This window comes from Hyperolius riggenbachi, chromosome 5 (assembly GCF_040937935.1).
Source record: "Hyperolius riggenbachi isolate aHypRig1 chromosome 5, aHypRig1.pri, whole genome shotgun sequence".
Lineage (NCBI taxonomy): Eukaryota > Metazoa > Chordata > Amphibia > Anura > Hyperoliidae > Hyperolius > Hyperolius riggenbachi.
In genome coordinates this window covers 240,513,649-240,531,865 of record NC_090650.1, presented here as the reverse complement: position 1 = coordinate 240,531,865, position 18,217 = coordinate 240,513,649, and the positions used below count along the sequence as shown (strand labels likewise).

Genomic DNA, 18,217 nt, shown 5'->3' with positions numbered 1-18,217 from the left:
GGGAACAGTAGTACACCGCTCGTTCAGCCACACTATATAGCATTCTGTGTACTGTTCTGTGTCTGCTGGGAATAGTGGTACACCGCTCGTTCAGCCACACTATATAGCATTCTGTGTACTGTTCTGTGTCTGCTGGGAATAGTGGTACACCGCTCGTTCGCCACTGTATAGCATTGTGCTCTGTGTCGCTGCTGGGAATAGTGGTACACCGCTCACCCGTCACTGTATAGCATTGTGCTCTGTGTCGCTGCTGGGAATAGTGGTACACCGCTCACCCGTCACTGTATAGCATTGTGCTCTGTGTCGCTGCTGGGAATAGTGGTACTGTATAGCATTTCTGTACTGCCACTGTACTGCTGCCAGTCAGCGTGTACTGTAAGGATAAGTGAAATGAGGAAGAAATCCGGTGAAAGAGGGAGGGGCAAGGGAAGAGGTGTTTCCCCTGACGGTTCACGTACAGGCCACAGGGGAGCACCCAAGAAAACCCACTCAATACCGCCCATGTTGTCCAGGACAACAACCCTCACAAATCCAAAAGAACAGGACCAGATAATTACTTGGATGACCTCTCAAGCGTCCAGCAGTGGGTTAAGCAGCACCAGCACATCACGCACGAGGTCCGAGTCCTCAGCCAGTTACAAGGAGCCAGTGGGCACAAAGCTGACACAACCGGCAGCGACACCACGCACACAACTGCCAGATAACCAGTCCGATGAATTACCTCAGGACACAATGGGGTATTCGCAGGAGCTATTCCCAGCCCAACAAACTTCCACCTTTCAAAGGTCAATGGAGGAACAGCCAGAAATGTTGTGCCTGGATTCACAACCGTTAACTGTGGGAAATGCACCGCGCACTGAAATACAAGGCGAGTCCGAAGAGGACTCGGAAACCCAAATCCCAGAGCAATTTGGGCAGGAGGGGTTGCAATTGCAGGAGGTCGGCCGACAAGATCTGGAAGACGACGTTGGAGTGTGCTGCGCAGAGGTTGTTGTGGGGAGCTCTACTCCACGGCGGTGGCCCACAATGACATATGACGAGTTTGAGGAGATGGAAGAGGAGGGTATGGACAATGTGGACAGAGACCCAGATTTTGTTTGTGAACGAGAACATCGCCGTCGTAGCAGCAGCACAGATGAGTCTGTTGAAGAACACACTGCTGCACGAGTTCGCCTTGTGCCACAAGGTAGGCGGCGCGCAATTTCAGGCACCACAAGCGTGGAAGTTCAAGTGAGAGGCAAAAGAGGAGCAAACAGAAATCGCCAGCAAGGAGGCAGGTGCTCCAAAGTCTGGGCTTTCTTTGAAGACTGCACTGAGGATGTTACCATGGCGATTTGCAAGGTGTGCAAGACCCGCCTGAGCAGGGGGAAAAATATTAACAACCTCTCCACCACCAGCATGAGCCGTCACATGCTATCCAAACATCCCACTCTTTGGGCAAACGCGTCAGGACAGGGTACCAGAAACAACACTGCCTCCCTTGGGTTCACCAGACTCACCACCAGACCCGCCTCAGCAGCAGCAGTAGCCCAGCCATTGCGTGGTTCACAACATTCACAAACATCAGACGACGCTGACACTGTCACTTTCCGGAGTAGTGCTCTTGAGGTCTCCCAGTGTTCATCAAACACAACAACCAACAGCCCTTCCGTGTGCAGCGCTACGGTTCAGTTGTCTGTGTCGGAGATGTTTGAGCGCAAGAGGAAATTGCCAGCAAATGACCCCCGGGCCGTGGCAGTAACAGCCAGCATAGCCAAGCTTCTGGCCTGCGAAATGCTGCCATATCGATTGGTGGAGACAAACAGCTTCAAGGGCATGATGTCAGTGGCCATCCCACGTTACGTGGTTCCCAGCCGCTACCACTTTGCACGCTCTGCAGTGCCTGAGTTGCATGAGCACGTGGTCAGCAAAATAACCCGAAGCTTGAAGAATGCCGTTGCCTGCAAGGTTCACCTCACCACTGACACCTGGACGAGTGCGTTCGGCCAGGGTCGATACATCTCCCTTACCGCGCACTGGGTGAACCTTGTGGAGCCTGGCAGCGATTCCTCACCTGCTACGGCACGGGTGTTGCCCACGCCACAAACAGCTGCACCGCCGTCCCTCCCACTGGATAACAGCAGCACCTACCTCTCTGACTCCTTCTCCTCCAACGCATCTCAAAGCTGTACCTCATCCGGAAACGCTAACCCAGCAGCAGTAGGATCGTGGAAGCAGTGCAGCACAGCTGTTGGCATGCGTCAGCAAGCGTTGCTGAAGCTAATCTGCCTTGGGGATAAGCAGCACACAGGGGAGGAAATTTGGAGGGGAATAAAGGAACAGACGGATTTGTGGCTGGCACCGCTGGACCTGAAACCGGGCATGGTTGTGTGTGATAATGGGAGTAATCTCATTCGCGCTTTAAGGTTGGCTAAGCTGACACACATCCCTTGCCTGGCGCACGTGATGAACCTAGTAGTTCAGCGGTTCCTGAGGACATACCCAGGCGTGCCCGATCTGCTGTTGAAGGTGCGTCGAGTGTCCAAACATTGTAGAAATTCCAGTACTGCTTCGGGGGCACTCGCCAAGATGCAGGAGCGCTTCAATCTCCCCCACCATCGCTTGCTGTGTGATGTCCCTACGCGCTGGAATTCTACGCTGCACATGCTAGCCCGCTTTTGCGAGCAGAAGAGTGCAGTGGTCCAGTACATGACGGCGCAGTACCGAGGCGCATCCGGCCAGCTGCCAAGCTTCTGTGGATCCGATTGGGCCAACATGTTGGACCTCTGCCAAGTCCTCCAAAATTTTGAGCAATCCACGTTGCTTGTGAGCAGTGACAACTCTTCAGTCAGCATTACCATACCACTGCTGTGTTTACTGAAGAGGTCGATGTTAAAAATCAAGGAAACAGCTGTCATGATGCAACTGGGGGAATCTGAAGGAGAAAACGATCAGCGTGATGGTACCAACATCAGGCCATCCGCCTCAGGGAACGCTGGCCCCAGCAGCTATGACGAAGAAGAGGAGGAGGAACAGCTGGAGTTGGAGCAGGAATTTCATGCCACCACTGACGAGGGCCAGAGCGGTGCACGTTGGACTTCCACAATTCAACGCGAATGGTCAGCAGAAGCAGACCAGGAGGAAGGTGACGACTATGATGCATCACAACAACTATCACAACGCTCACAAGAGGATGATGAGGATTCTGGTAGGACTCTGGCACACATGGCTCAATTCATGCTAGACTGCATTGAACGTGACCCACGCATTGTGCGCATTCTGGACAACACCAATTACTGGGTTTATACCCTTCTGGATCCACGGTACAAACACAATGTTCCAAAACTGCTTGAAGAAAGAGTCAGACAGGTCAAAATGGAAGAATACCAGCAGGCCCTTGTGGAGACTTTAGAGAGGAGATTGACATCCTCCCCCTCCTCTAGCCAGTTGTACGCAGACAGACTGACTTCCGCAAACCCAGGACGACCAGGAGGGCAGCAAACAACGCAAGCCGCAGCTAGTACCCAAAAGGGAATGGTATCGGCAGTGTCCTTGGAGTGGGAAAATTTTCTGACACCCATGCAGCCGCAGCCCACTGAACAGCAAGCGTGCAGATCCACCTCCAACACCGATCGCCTGGAGAAGATGGTCAAGGACTACATGTCAGATGGCGTAGCTGTGTCGAACCATCCATCTGCACCCTTCAACTATTGGGTATCGAAGCTAGACACCTGGCACGAACTGGCAATGTACGCAATAGAGGTGCTGGCTTGCCCGGCAGCCAGCGTTATGTCGGAACGCTGTTTCAGTGCTGCCGGAGGCATCGTCACAGATCGGCGTATCCGCCTCTCTACAGAAAATGCAGACCGTCTGACTCAAATTAAAATGAATCAATCCTGGATTGGAAATGACTACGCAACACTCCAGGACCCCAACCAAGTAACATGACCAATGAACATCTGGGATGGTGTTGCGTTTCCGGGCCCTGTTTATTGAACCTCTCATCTGTATTACATTTATGACTGCATGGCGGCAAAAAGCATTGCTGCTATATCCGCACGCTTTTTGTCCACATGCAAGGCCTGGGTTGTTGTGTCTCACAAAGCGTGGCCTTCTCCTCCTGCGCCTGCTCCTGTTCCATCACGTCTGCTGCTGCTGGGTTAGCGTTGCCGCGTGGTCCCTGTTTATTGAACCACTTATCTTTATTACATTTATGACTGCATGGCGGTACAAAGCATGCTATCCGCACGCTTCTTGCCCTCATGCAAGGCCTGGGTTGTTGTGTCTCACAAAGCGTGGCCTTCTCCTCCTGCGCCTGCTCCTGTTCCATCACGTCTGCTGCTGCTGGGTTAGCGTTGCCGCGTGGTCCCTGTTTATTGAACCACTTATCTTTATTACATTTATGACTGCATGGCGGTACAAAGCATGCTATCCGCACGCTTCTTGCCCTCATGCAAGGCCTGGGTTGTTGTGTCTCACAAAGCGTGGCCTTCTCCTCCTGCGCCTCCTCCTGTTCCATCACGTCTGCTGCTGCTGGGTTAGCGTTGCCGCGTGGTCCCTGTTTATTGAACCACTTATCTTTATTACATTTATGACTGCATGGCGGTACAAAGCATGCTATCCGCACGCTTCTTGCCCTCATGCAAGGCCTGGGTTGTTGTGTCTCACAAAGCGTGGCCTTCTCCTCCTGCGCCTGCTCCTGTTCCATCACGTCTGCTGCTGCTGGGTTAGCGTTGCCGCGTGGTCCCTGTTTATTGAACCACTTATCTTTATTACATTTATGACTGCATGGCGGTACAAAGCATGCTATCCGCACGCTTCTTGCCCTCATGCAAGGCCTGGGTTGTTGTGTCTCACAAAGCGTGGCCTTCTCCTCCTGCGCCTCCTCCTGTTCCATCACGTCTGCTGCTGCTGGGTTAGCGTTGCCGCGTGGTCCCTGTTTATTGAACCACTTATCTTTATTACATTTATGACTGCATGGCGGTACAAAGCATGCTATCCGCACGCTTCTTGCCCTCATGCAAGGCCTGGGTTGTTGTGTCTCACAAAGCGTGGCCTTCTCCTCCTGCGCCTGCTCCTGTTCCATCACGTCTGCTGCTGCTGGGTTAGCGTTGCCGCGTGGTCCCTGTTTATTGAACCACTTATCTTTATTACATTTATGACTGCATGGCGGTACAAAGCCTGCTATCCGCACGCTTCTTGCCCTCATGCAAGGCCGGGGTTGTTGTGTCTCACAAAGCGTGGCCTTCTTCTCCTCCTGCGCCACCCTCCTCCTGTTCCATCACGTGTGCTGCTGCTGGGTTAGCGTTACCGGTCCCTTTTCCTGGAACCTCTTATATGTATTACATTTATGACTGCATGCCGACAAAAAACATGTTACCTGTGCAAAGAAAACAGACATTTCCCGCATTTAAAAGACAGTTTTCCCTTTGAAACTTTAAAATCGATTTTCTCAAAAACTATAAGCTCTTTTTGCTAATTTTTTTTTCCTCTTGTACCCACTCCCAAGGTGCACATACCCTGTAAATTTGGGGTATGTAGCATGCAAGGAGGCTTTACAAACCACAAAAGTTCGGGTCCCCATTGACTTCCATTATGTTCGGAGTTCGGGTCGAACACCCGAACATCGCGGCCATGTTCGGCCTGTTCGGCCCGAACCCGAACATCTAGATGTTCGCCCAACACTAGTCGCCACCCCACAACAGTGCACACACAACAGCAGATATGAAACAGGAACGCGATCGCGAGAGGTGCGATCGCCAGACGTGTCACAAGGCAGATCAGAATAGAATACGAGGGTAGTAAAGGCACAGCAAATAATACAATGAGAAGATGCGGAAAATAACAAACGCTAGCTAACCGCGAACACCGCACTCATTCGCAACAGTGCACGCGGTTATGCGCGGTCTCCACGTGATAAGCACAATAGAGACAAGCACGCCTAACTAACCATCGACAGACAAACATGAAACATAGGACGCGAACGCTTGCTTAACGGTTACCTCACCCAGCCTCCAGCAAGCGGTCGTAGCAGACAAGACAGACACACGAGAACAGGGACAAGCGAGAGATAGGATCCACAGCACTAGCGAAAAGTGGCTAGCGCGATCCAGGTACAGAGTAGCTTAGTTACTTATTTACTTAGTTACTTAGTTATTTTGGTTGAAAAAAGACATACGTCCATCGAGTTCAACCAGTACAAGGTACAACTCCAGCCCGTCCCCCACATACCCCTGTTGATCCAGAGGAAGGCGAAAAAACCCCCACAAGGCATGGTCCAATTAGCCCCAAAAGGGAAAAATTCCTTCCTGACTCCAGATGGCAATCAGATAAAATCCCTGGATCAACATCATTAGGCATAACCTAGTAATTGTAGCCATGGATGTCTTTCAACGCAAGGAAAGTATCTAAGCCCCCTTTAAATGCAGGTATAGAGTTTGCCATAACGACTTCCTGTGGCAATGCATTCCACATCTTAATCACTCTTACTGTAAAGAACCCTTTCCTAAATAAATGGCTAAAACGTTTTTCCTCCATGCGCAGCTCATGTACTCTAGTCCTTTGAGAAGGCCTAGGGACAAAAAGCTCATCCGCCAAGCTATTATATTGCCCTCTGATGTATTTATACATGTTAATTAGATCTCCTCTAAGGCGTCTTTTCTCTAGACTAAATAAACCCAGTTTATCTAACCTTTCTTGGTAAGCGAGACCTTCCATCCCACGTATCAATTTTGTAGCTCGTCTCTGCACCTGCTCTAAAACTGCAAAATCTTTTTTGTAATGTGGTGCCCAGAACTGAATTCCATATTCCAGATGTGGCCTTACTAGAGAGTTAAACAGGGGCAATATTATGCTAGCATCTCGAGTTTTTATTTCCCTTCTAATGCATCCCAAAATTTTGTTCGCTTTAGCTGCAGCGGCTTGGCATTGAGTACGATTATTTAACTTGTTGTCGATGAGTACTCCTAAGTCCTTCTCCAAGTTTTATGTTCCCAACTGTATCCCATTTATTTTGTATGGTGCTAGACCATTGGTACGACCAAAATGCATGACTTTACATTTGTCAACATTGAATTTCATCTGCCATGTAGCAGAACAGAAGGATCCACAGCACTAGCGAAAAGTGGCTAGCGCGATCCCAGGAGACAGAACAGAAGGATCCACAGCGCTAGCAAAAAGTGGCTAGCGCGATCCCAGGAGACAGAACAGAAGGATCCAAGGCGCTAGAGAAAAGTGGCTAGCGCGATCCAGAGAGGCAGAACAGAAGAAATAGCTGGTAGCAACCACTGCACCAGCTATGCTCCAAGAACAGAGATCAGAACGACTTCCTATCGACCACCGCTGGGACAGGACAATCGCAACAGACAAACAAAACAGATAAACAATCCTAACTGCACTAGGGAAATCTGCCTAGCACAGTTTCCAGGAATTACTCTAAGCTGATCTTCAAACAGAGAGTAAGGCTGACACCCCACCAGGAGTGTTACATAGGATGAAATCCTTATGAACAGCAAAGCATTGTGGGACACACATAGTACTTATAGTACACGCCTCCAATGAATGTGGCCAGGCAATTTACATGACAACGTATGCAAATTCCTCAGCAAGCACAAGCTGCAAAACTGACAGAAGCTCTTCTTTCCAGAGTCCTGCAGCATGCAAATCTAAACAATGGTCAAAAAGCTGCCTGCCTGCACAGGCAGCTAAGCAAATCATCACAGTACCCCCCCCCCCCCCCTCCAGGGTCGAATTCCAGACGACCCTCAAAAGTGCTATTAGCAACAGACTCAAACTGAAGACTCATGAAGATCGGGACAGCCCGACAAGGTCCAATTCCAGAGTCAGTCCACCCCGAAACCGACCTCATCGGAAACAGAAGCCACCGAAACATGCCCATCAGCACTACCAGTCTCAGCGTAACACCCATCAGGACTGTGGATACCAGAGAAGAAGCCACCGAAACCCTCCAGACAATACCCACCACCTTCCAAGGAGCGTCCGAAAATACCAAACCTGCCACAATACCTGTTTGAAGTGTCCCTTACAACACAAAAGCCACCGTTGATCTTATCCAGGGTACCAAGCAAAATTTCTCCCGGAATCTCCCAGAACCTTTTGAAGCTCCACAGAGATCCCAAGAGGGCAGAACAATCACCAAGCTCACATGGAGAATTACCAAGAACCCCCATGGAACCAATGACAATTCCGGATTCAGAATTACGAGGACACCCATCAAGATCAAGACTTTCAGGGACCACTTCTGGGCATGCAAGCAGGCAGGCTAAATCAGAACATGTCTCCACCGAGGAAGCATCTGAGTACGCTGGTAACCGAGGCACACTTGGGCTTTCTGGGTCACAGAGCACACTGGGGTACACCAGCACAGGAGAAACCTCAGGACATGTCGGGGAACTGTCAACCTCAGAGTCCGGCATGAGGAAACCAAAACCAGGACCGGGCAGAGAATCATCACGAGCAATGGTCTCAAGCACTGGACTTTCAAAAGAAGACTCGGATTCAAATTCGGAAATTTCTGTGACTGCAATATCATCATTGACTACACATGACTGAAGCTCCACCAGAGCTGAAAAGGTAGCCAGCAAGGCAGCAATGCCTACGGAAGAGGGCAACACCTCAGAAGGACTTGGGGGGCAGGAGACATCTCCTACAAGTTCTGCACCCTTTGGGAGGAACTCGGAGGCCTCCAGAACATCAAACAAGACCTCAGGAACATCATTTTTCAAGTTTTCTAGGAAGGATTCTGAACTATCCATGTTACAGGGCAAAACTGGAACTTTATTTTGTGGACAGGGCAGATGTCCCAGGAATGGTTCCACCATAACCTGAGACTGGATCTCATCATCATGAGGGGAATGTACAGGTATATTTTCTGGAACACACACTGACTCCCTAACTTAATTCTCACTGTACCCAGAATTCTGTGTGGCAGTCAAACTAGCTTGTAACTCCAAAACTGCAGAAAAACAGGTAAAAATAGCAGCAATACCTAGACGAGCCTCTAGGGGCAGGGCAGGAGATATTGTACAAGGCAATATTGACTCATCCAGAGTACAGGGTGGAGAGTCAGAACTTCCCTCAGAGCAAGAAAGGGGCTCACAAACGTCAGTGTGAAAGGAAAACATGTTTTTATTCATGGTACAGGGCAGGTTCAGAGAAAGCGTCTCTGAATAAGGCAAAGAGAGTTCAGCATCAGATTTGCAAAACCGAAGCGCTGTCTCACTCTTAGATTCGGCTAACAATGTCGAATCCGAGGAATCAGAACGCAAAACCTGCAAATCAAAATTCACTTTAGGTTGTGAAACTGACGCTTCTATAGCGCAAACCTCCGCGATCTGCGGAGCAGACTGCAAGGCATCTAGGACCGAAACGCTGGAGCAACTGTCCCCAGGCAACGGGGCCTTACAGGTGTGAACAGGGTGAGACAGAGACTCATTTGCAGAAGAAATGGCGACATCAACAGGATAAACTTTATTAGGCATAATAATTTTACTTTTGACGCTGCATAGTCGAGAAATTTTCCCCATAGCAGGGTCACAGACGGAAGATCTCAAAGATCTGTTTCTAAATGACAAAGGATCCCACACATCCTTGAGGAAACCGGCAGACTCATGCCGATCACAATCTGCAGGAACATCCGAGAAACAAGCATCAGATCACACAGATTCAAACTGCACACTGTCAGGAGCGAATCCTTCAGGATTCGCACAGGAATCAACCACAGCGGCACACTCATTCATTTCAGATCGCACAAAGTCAAGACTCACATGCTTTACCCCAGAAAGGCAGGAACAATCATCCGACAACGATGTCTCTTTATTGGAATCAATTGGTTGGTGTGTGTGCAACTCATCCAAAATCGTTTGCCATACATAGATCACCAGATCCACATCATCCTTGTCACATTCATCGGAATCAATCAGAAGGTACATAGAATCGAGACAAGCATTCAAGACATCTTCGCTTTTTGCGATGTAAAAATCGCAAAAGGCTTTCCAATCAAAATCGAATTCTTCCAGCAAGGCCCCAATATCCCAGGAAGCAAATGGGGGTTCAACCAGGCCAGTATCCAAATAATCTCCATAGGGGTGGAGTTCAGGAACAAGAACAGATTTTTTAACTGCTTTAATGTAGTGTGCGATCCTACCTATAGCAGGATCCACATAAGCTTTGGATTGGGGCAAAAAATCTGGAAACTGATCAACATCATCATACACATCATTAGGGAGTGTTTTATTCAGATGTTTGCGCTTTTTAGTTTTTCCCTTTTTTGCAACTTTGCATGTCTGCTGTTTAAAACCTGAAGTGGCAACAGACACATTGAACTGATTGTCATACTGAAAGGTTTTGCATGGAAGGGAAAGATCAGCTGACCTATCAGCAGCTACACACTCAATCAGAGCAGGTGGCAAGCCAGGCAGTTTAAACCAGTGAGAGAATATCACTGAAGAAACTGATACAGATTATCATTCCAGGAATTGATTTTTAACAGATCATATGACCAGGTGAACAAATCGTCTTTTAAGAGCACATAGGCAAACAGAAGAGCCGACGTGGACGGATCAGAAATCTGAAAGGTGGGATTCAGACAAAACCTCACACATTCAGAAAGAAATTCCGCCTTGGTCTCTGAATTTAGCCTTTTAAAGCTCTTAAAGACACAGGACCCAAACTCGACAAAATCATACAAATCAGAAATTCCGTCTACACTGGGGTTTTGGGTTGGGCTGTCCATACTGTAACGATTGTGGAACTTTCTCCGTGATCAGCGCACAACGCGTGCGCTGATATGGCAGAAATCCTCCACAAGCGTATATTTGCAGGCACCCAGCAAAAGGTGCTACGCACCCGTAGAGGGAAAATTCCTGTCGGCAGATGGCGCTGGGGAGTGCAGAGGAACCAATCCTCTGTACCTCCACAAATGTCAGACAGGAATTTGTACGAAGCGCAGAACGCAATCGCAAGAGAGGCGATTGCGAATTAGAACGAGCAAAGGGACAGGTTGTATGTGTGTGCGCCAACCTAGTCGCCACCCCGCGACAGTGCACACACAACAGCAGATATGAAACAGGAACGCGATCGCGAGAGGTGCGATCGCCAGACGTGACACAAGGCAGATCAGAATAGAATACGAGGGTAGCAAAGGCACAGCAAATAATACAATGAGAAGATGCGGAAAATAACAAACGCAAGCTAACCGCGAACACCGCACTCATTCGCAACAGTGCACGCGGTTATGCGCGGTCTCCACGTGATAAGCACAATAGAGACAAGCACTCCTAACTAACCATCGACAGACAAACATGAAACAGAGGACGCGAACACTTGCTTAACGGTTACCTCACCGAGCCTCCAGCAAGCGGTCGTAGCAGACAAGACAGACACACGAAAACAGGGACAAGCGAGAGATAGGATCCACAGCACTAGCGAAAAGTGGCTAGCGCAATCCAGGTACAGAGTAGCAGAACAGAAGGATCCACAGCACTAGCAAAAAGTGGCTAGCGCGATCCCAGGAGACAGAACAGAAGGATCCAAGGCGCTAGTGAAAAAGTGGCTAGCGCGATCCAGAGAGGCAGAACAGAAGAGATAGCTGGTAGCAACCGCTGCACCAGCTATGCTCCAAGAACAGATATCAGAACGACTTCCTATCGACCACCGCTGGGACAGGACAATCGCAACAGACAAACAAAACAGATAAACAATCCTAACTGCACTAGGGAAATCTGCCTAGCACAGTTTCCAGGAATTACTCTAAGCTGGTCTTCAAACAGAGAGTAAGGCTGACACCCCACCAGGAGTGTTACATAGGACGAAATCCTTATGAACAGCAAAGCATTGTGGGACACACATAGTACTTATAGTAAACGCCTCCAATGAATGTGGCCAGGCAATTTGCATGACAACGTATGCAAATTCCTCAGCAAGCACAAGCTGCAAAACTGACAGAAGCTCTTCTTTCCAGAGTCCTGCAGCATGCAAATCTAAACAATGGTCAAAAAGCTGCCTGCCTGCACAGGCAGCTGAGCAAATCATCACAAAAACATTATTATCCACATAATCAAGCGATCAGTAAGTACATTGTAATATATTTTTTTACAGTCACTATTTGTAAAACAATATTATTCACACAATAAAGCGATCACTAAGGGGAGATTTAGGGTTAGCCACCACCAGGGGGGGATTTAGGGTTGGGCACCACCGGGGGGGTCTTAGAGTTAGGCACCACCCGGAGGATCTTAGGCTTAGGCACCACCAAGGGGGTCTTAGAGTTATGCACCACCGGGGGGGTCTTAGGGTTAGGCACCACCAGGGGGATCTTAGGGTTAGGCACCACCCGGGGGGTCTTAGAGTTAGGCACCACCAGGGGGGTCTTAGGGTTAGGCACCACCAGGGGGGTCTTAGGGATAGGCACCACCAAGGGGGTCTTAGAGTTAGGCACCACCAGGGGGGTCTTAGGGTTAGGCACCACCAGGCGGATCTTAGGGTTAGGCACCACCAGGGGTCTTAGGGTTAGGCACCACTTGGGGGGGTCTTAAGGTTAGGCACCACCAGGGGAGATTTAGGGTTAGGCCCCACCAGGGGAAATTTAGGGTTAGGCACCATCAGGGGGTCTTAGGGTTAGGCACCACCAGGGGGATCTTAGGGTTAGGCACCACCATGGGGGTCTTAGGGTTAGGCACCACCAGGGGAGTCTTAGGGTTAGGCATCACCAGGGGGTCTAAGGGTTAGGGATAGGTAGAGGGAGGGTTCTGTGTGAGAATAGGGTTAGGTTTAGTTGTAGTAAAATGTTAGTAATATTTACTAATGTTTTACTACAGTTATTACAAATGTACTTATATTTTTTATGATTAGAGTTTTTTAAAATATTTGAATTAAGTTTTAATCTGTACTAAATGACTTTTTAAAGGTTTATCAATTGTATAATAAAAATTGTTACAAAATATCGTTAAGAAACGTTATAGTAGTATAAAATCTAAAGATATGTTTTTGGATCCTGATCTGGTTAAATCATTAAAAAAAAAAAAATTACAAACAGTACTTAAACATCGTTTATGTAAAATCTGTTTTAAATTATAATAATTATAATCATCATTGTGAATATACAAACATTATTGTAATTTTCCATCTATAATTACAGAGCGTAGTGTTTTGCCAATACAACATTTCATAGACCTTATTTAATTATTTGAATTTGTAAAACATTATTGTAAATTTAATATTAAAATATAATTGTTTTATACACAATATTTCAGATTAACGTTTACACCAGTCACCCTTTTTTCCCGACGCCCTTTTTGCATGTACGCGCTGCAATCACCTAAGTCCATGCCCTCCAGATTCCGTCATCCTGCTGCCCAGACTGAACAGCAGCTCTTCCCACTCTGTCTACTGCTAATGGCTCCAACTCAGATGCTCAAAGATGGATTCATATAAATTGGGGGCCTAAACATGGCTACAGCTTTGCCTCCCTCACTTGCAACTTAAGATGGGTTTTTATTATGCTGAGGTAAGAGGGGCATCAGTGAAGATGTCAGCCAGTCCATTGGGCACAAATCAGGCATAAACAACCAATTATATTTTAAGTTATATGGAAAAGGGTTAACTTCTTGTGGGAGTAGTACTGCTGTCTGTGTTCCCCTGGAGATACTTGCCCTTCTCACTTCCTGTGCCTGGGATCCCCACGGACCTCCCAAGAATATTAAATTAAGGTTCTAATTGTTCCTCATTTTACAGGTGGTGTTGTTTGTGTTACTCATTTTCTGAAACCACACAAACATTTTACTGCATGGGGCACAGACATTTTCTCCAATTTAGTTGGGCTTTGCAGCAAGCCAATCTAGCATTTCTGATTGGTAAAAATATTCCTCAGATGCTTTTGTAACCTTTTGCCTGTCTTCCATCTATTTTAACAGTTGTCAAGCTTTTTTTCCCATGTAATCATATTATTGACAACAAATGCCACATAAAACAATATTATGATGGAGGTTGTAGCTGCTAGTTACCTTTGCATCCAACTAAAGAGGTATTTGCATATTTATATATTTGATATCCCTAAACTGATTCCTAACCCTCAATAGTTATAAAGAAAAGAATTTACACAACCTTAACCCAGTGCTTACAGTACCATAAAAATCAACTTTAAGTTGAGCTTAACGTTAGCCCTCTAAACAGACCCTAAAACTTAGGGCTTGTGCACACCAAGAGCGGTTCTGAGCATTTTTAAAAACACTTGCACTTTAAAAAGTGCTTGGCTAATGTATTTCAATGGGATGGTGCACAACAGAGCGATTCATTTTTCCCCAAACGCAAACGCGGGTCCTGCAGCATTTTTGATGATTTCTGAGGCGATTCAGCCTCAATGTTAAAAAAACTGTCAAACCATGTGTTCTAAAATGACATTGCACAAATAATGTAATAATAAGTAGCTGTGTTGTGAGAAAGAACATCACATCTGACCATTAGGGATGTTGCGAACCTCCGATTTTCGGTTCGCGAACTTCCACAAAAGGGTTGGTTCGCAGAATAGTTTGAGAAACGCAATAGACTTCAATGGGGAGGCGTACTTCAAAATTTAGAAAAAATTCTACCGGCTGGAAAAATGATAGAAAACATGTTTCAAGGGATCTAATACCTGGAGGAAGACATGATTGAGTGATATACACATCAAAAGTCCCAGGAAAAATTCTAGATTTCACATAAACCCCTATTTTAAGGTCCCAAATCTCATTCACTGTTCAATTACAGGCCTACACTACTTTACAACATCAGGCAGTGTATCCCTCCCTTCCTCCCTCTTCCCGGAGGGTCTCATCTTCCAGGGAATTGTAGAATTTCAAAAGCCAGCTTATATACCCTGGCCGGGAATTGAACCCAGGTCTGAGCGCTTGGTAGTCAGCTCTCTTAACCGCTGGTCCACCACTTACACTACATGCTGAAAGCAGCCTAGCATGTACCATTATGATATATCCTAGAGAAAAATGAGCTTGCTTAAAGATTTGTAGGCTTTTAAAAGCCAGCTTACATACCTTGGCCGGAAATTGAACCCAGGTCTTGGCCGGGAATTGAACCCAGGTCTGAGTGCTTGGTAGTCAGTTCTCTTAACCGCTGGTCCACCACCAACACTACATGCTGAAAGCAGTCTAGCATGTACCATTATGATATATCCTACAGAAAAATGAGCTTGCTTAAAGATTTGTAGGCTTTTAAAAGCCAGCTTACATACCTTGGCCAGGAATTTAACCCAGGTCTTGGCTGGGAATTGAACCCAGGTCTGAGTGCTTGGTACTCAGCTCTCTTAACCGCTGGTCCACCACCAACACTACATGCTGAAAGCAGCCTAGCATGTACCATTATGATATATCCTAGAGAAAAATGAGCTTGCTTAAAGATTTGTAGGCTTTTAAAAGCCAGCTTACATACCTTGGCCGGGAATTGAAGGGAGGAAGGGAGGAAGGGAGGAAACTCTCCCTAGCAGAGTCTGTCAGCAGCTCTCCCTTAACTAATTAGTGCAGGCAGACTAGTGAGTAAAACGGCACAAGGACCTTGCCTTTTATAAGGGGGGGTGGGGCTCCAGGAGTGAGTGCAGTCTGATTGGCAACAATGTGCCTGCTGACTGTGATGTAGAGGGTCAAAGTTCTGCTCAATAGAACATTATGGGGCAAATCGAACTTCCGGAAAAGTTTGCCTGCTCTTGGCGAACGCGAACCATCGAAGTTCGCCTGGAACCGTTCACCGGCGAACCATTCGCGACATCTCTACTGACCATGTGGCTACTGGTGCTGGATTCCCAAGCTGCTCAAATCATGTCGTCAAAGGAGGAATCCACACACAGTTTTGCTGAAACACCGTAGTGGATTTTTATTGTTCCATCACACACACTAATGTAATTCACATCCTATCTAATGGCCGACGATCATTTCGGGGCCGCAAGGAGTTCCCTTTATCAAGGCATAGGCAGAAGAGAAAAGTAGCTGTGTAAACATTTTTCTACTTTTCATGTTAAATATCAGAGGCAAAAGCTTGAATTCATTGTGTGTAGATTTTAGCTAGGTTTAGAATGTCTTATTTGCAGAGGTATGAATCTGTAAGAATCTCTGCAACCTGACATGCTAAGAAAAGTTTAATATTGAAGCAGATTACCTGACAGGCTTTTGTTTTCATATATCAGGTTTCACACACACAATTACAGATATTTATGTTGCACATAACATACATTTCCTCTGCTCTCTGTGAGAGAAAGCTCTGCCTGTCTCTGACTAAGCTCTGCACACATAGAGTTAATGATGCACTGTGAAGGGAATGCTCCCCTCCCCTCATGGCTGAGTCTGCTGTCAGAACTTCAGCAGACTGCCCTCAGAAAAGTTTGAAAGGGATTAGATAACAGTAAACGAGAGATAAGGATTCAGATTTATACACCAACACTTAGCAGCACTTCCCAAACATTTTCTATTTCAATTGAAAAAATACATGTCAGTCGATAGTGTCCCTTTAAGTATAGGAAAGTGGAAAATCACTCTGAAAAGCGTTAGATCAGAGCGCTTTGCAGAGTGATTTTCCAAGCATTTTCTTAGAGAAGCTGTTCAGTTACAGCTGTACTGTAACACAATATAAAAAAGTTACACCAAAATGCTCTAAAAATTGCTAGGCATGCTTAGAAAATCGCTAGGCACATGCCTAGAATCCCTTAAAAAATCACTTCAAAAAGCGCTAAGCGTTTGCTTTTATGCTAGCACTTTTTGGTGTGCACTGGCCCTGACTTAATGTCACTAGCTTGCCACAGCTGTATAGGCCCAAGCATGTTTATGTAGGATTCAGGGCTCTGCATATAAGCAACAGAACCTTGCAATTTCCTTATTGCAATTTGTGCAACCAGTCGTGACACACATACATAAGTGAGATGCTGGCTGCAACATCTACTGATTAATTGCTTTGGTTTTCTTAGGTACTTGTGATCCACTTTATTTGGCTTTAACGGTAATTACAGTGCACTCAGCTGAATATTTTTTTTCTTTAGTTTTTCTTTCCCTAAAGCAGTAGGTTAATAGGTATTAAAAATAAGTTGAAAACACTTAAACTCTTTATCATCATCTTTGTACAGTCAAAGTCAATATTTGTTATATTGCTGGAACACTTTAATGTGTATAAATATAACATACTGTATTTATCTTCTAGGTATAATTCGAACTGCATTGCCAGGCATGGACCGAGAAACAAGAGAACATTACCAAGTTGTAATTCAGGCCAAAGACATGGGTGGCCAAATGGGAGGATTATCTGGGACAACCACTGTGAACATTACTCTTACTGATGTAAATGACAACCCACCTAGATTTCCTCAAAGTAAGTCATTTGTACACTCTGCAATAAACAAGGGAAGAAACAGGAGCATAAAGTAAGGCTGTTTCAGTATGTTATTAATAATTCCGTCTACAAATTACATAATTCATTAACAAGACTGGGAAATTAACAATATACTGAAAAAAAGGTTTATTTTCTTTTTTCACTGACACTAAGTAGGGATTACAATATCTTTAAAAATATGCGCTTACTGCCTTCTGCCAAAACCATACACAATATCCAGTTCCAGCCAATGATTTAGGTATTAGTGTTATATTAAGCTTTGCAGTGGAATAAGGTAGTTAAGAAATTAAGTAAACTGGTAAAAATGCAGTGTTTTTTTTATACTTGACTTTAGAAATGCTGCTTCCTCTTTAGTGGTACATGAACCAACTTTGAGTGGTTTAGCTGATCCTCTTGAAAGCTTGAAGGGAACCAGAGATAAACGATTCACACAAAATAAACATATCAGTTGATAGCTTGTAAAGAATAAATGCTCTACATGATATTTTCACCTTTTTGAGTGTTTTTTATCCATTATTGCTCTAGGAAATATCCAACATGGCCGCCGGCTCATATCCCTTCTGCTTCCGGGGTATGAGTTGTTCTGGATGTGCTGTCTAGGCTATATGAGACTATAGACAAGCAGGGCTGCTGCAGCCTTTCATCTGTCTGCTTTCAGCTTGATTATTCTGGTATGCTGTGTGGCTGCCTGTAGGAAGTGTCTCTCATAGAAATGAAACTGCATACAGTAGATAATGACTGGCTGCACACTGCACACAGATACACTTGTGTGTGTCAGAGCTTCTTTCTCGGCAGCAGCAGCCCCTCCCATGTCAACAGCTCTGAGTATGAAATCTGAGCCAGGAGGGGGAAGGCTTGG

General features: G+C 46.3%; 1 protein-coding gene across 1 annotated transcript in view; it reads left to right on the top strand.

Moving 5' to 3' along the window:
- The window catches only part of LOC137518633 (cadherin-10-like), a 612,711-nt gene that overhangs the window by 412,246 nt on the left and 182,248 nt on the right, over positions 1-18,217 (top strand). The window contains exon 6 of the mRNA XM_068236734.1: positions 17,170-17,337. Coding sequence (XP_068092835.1) covers positions 17,170-17,337 — 168 coding nt within the window. The remainder of the gene's footprint in view (positions 1-17,169; positions 17,338-18,217) is intronic.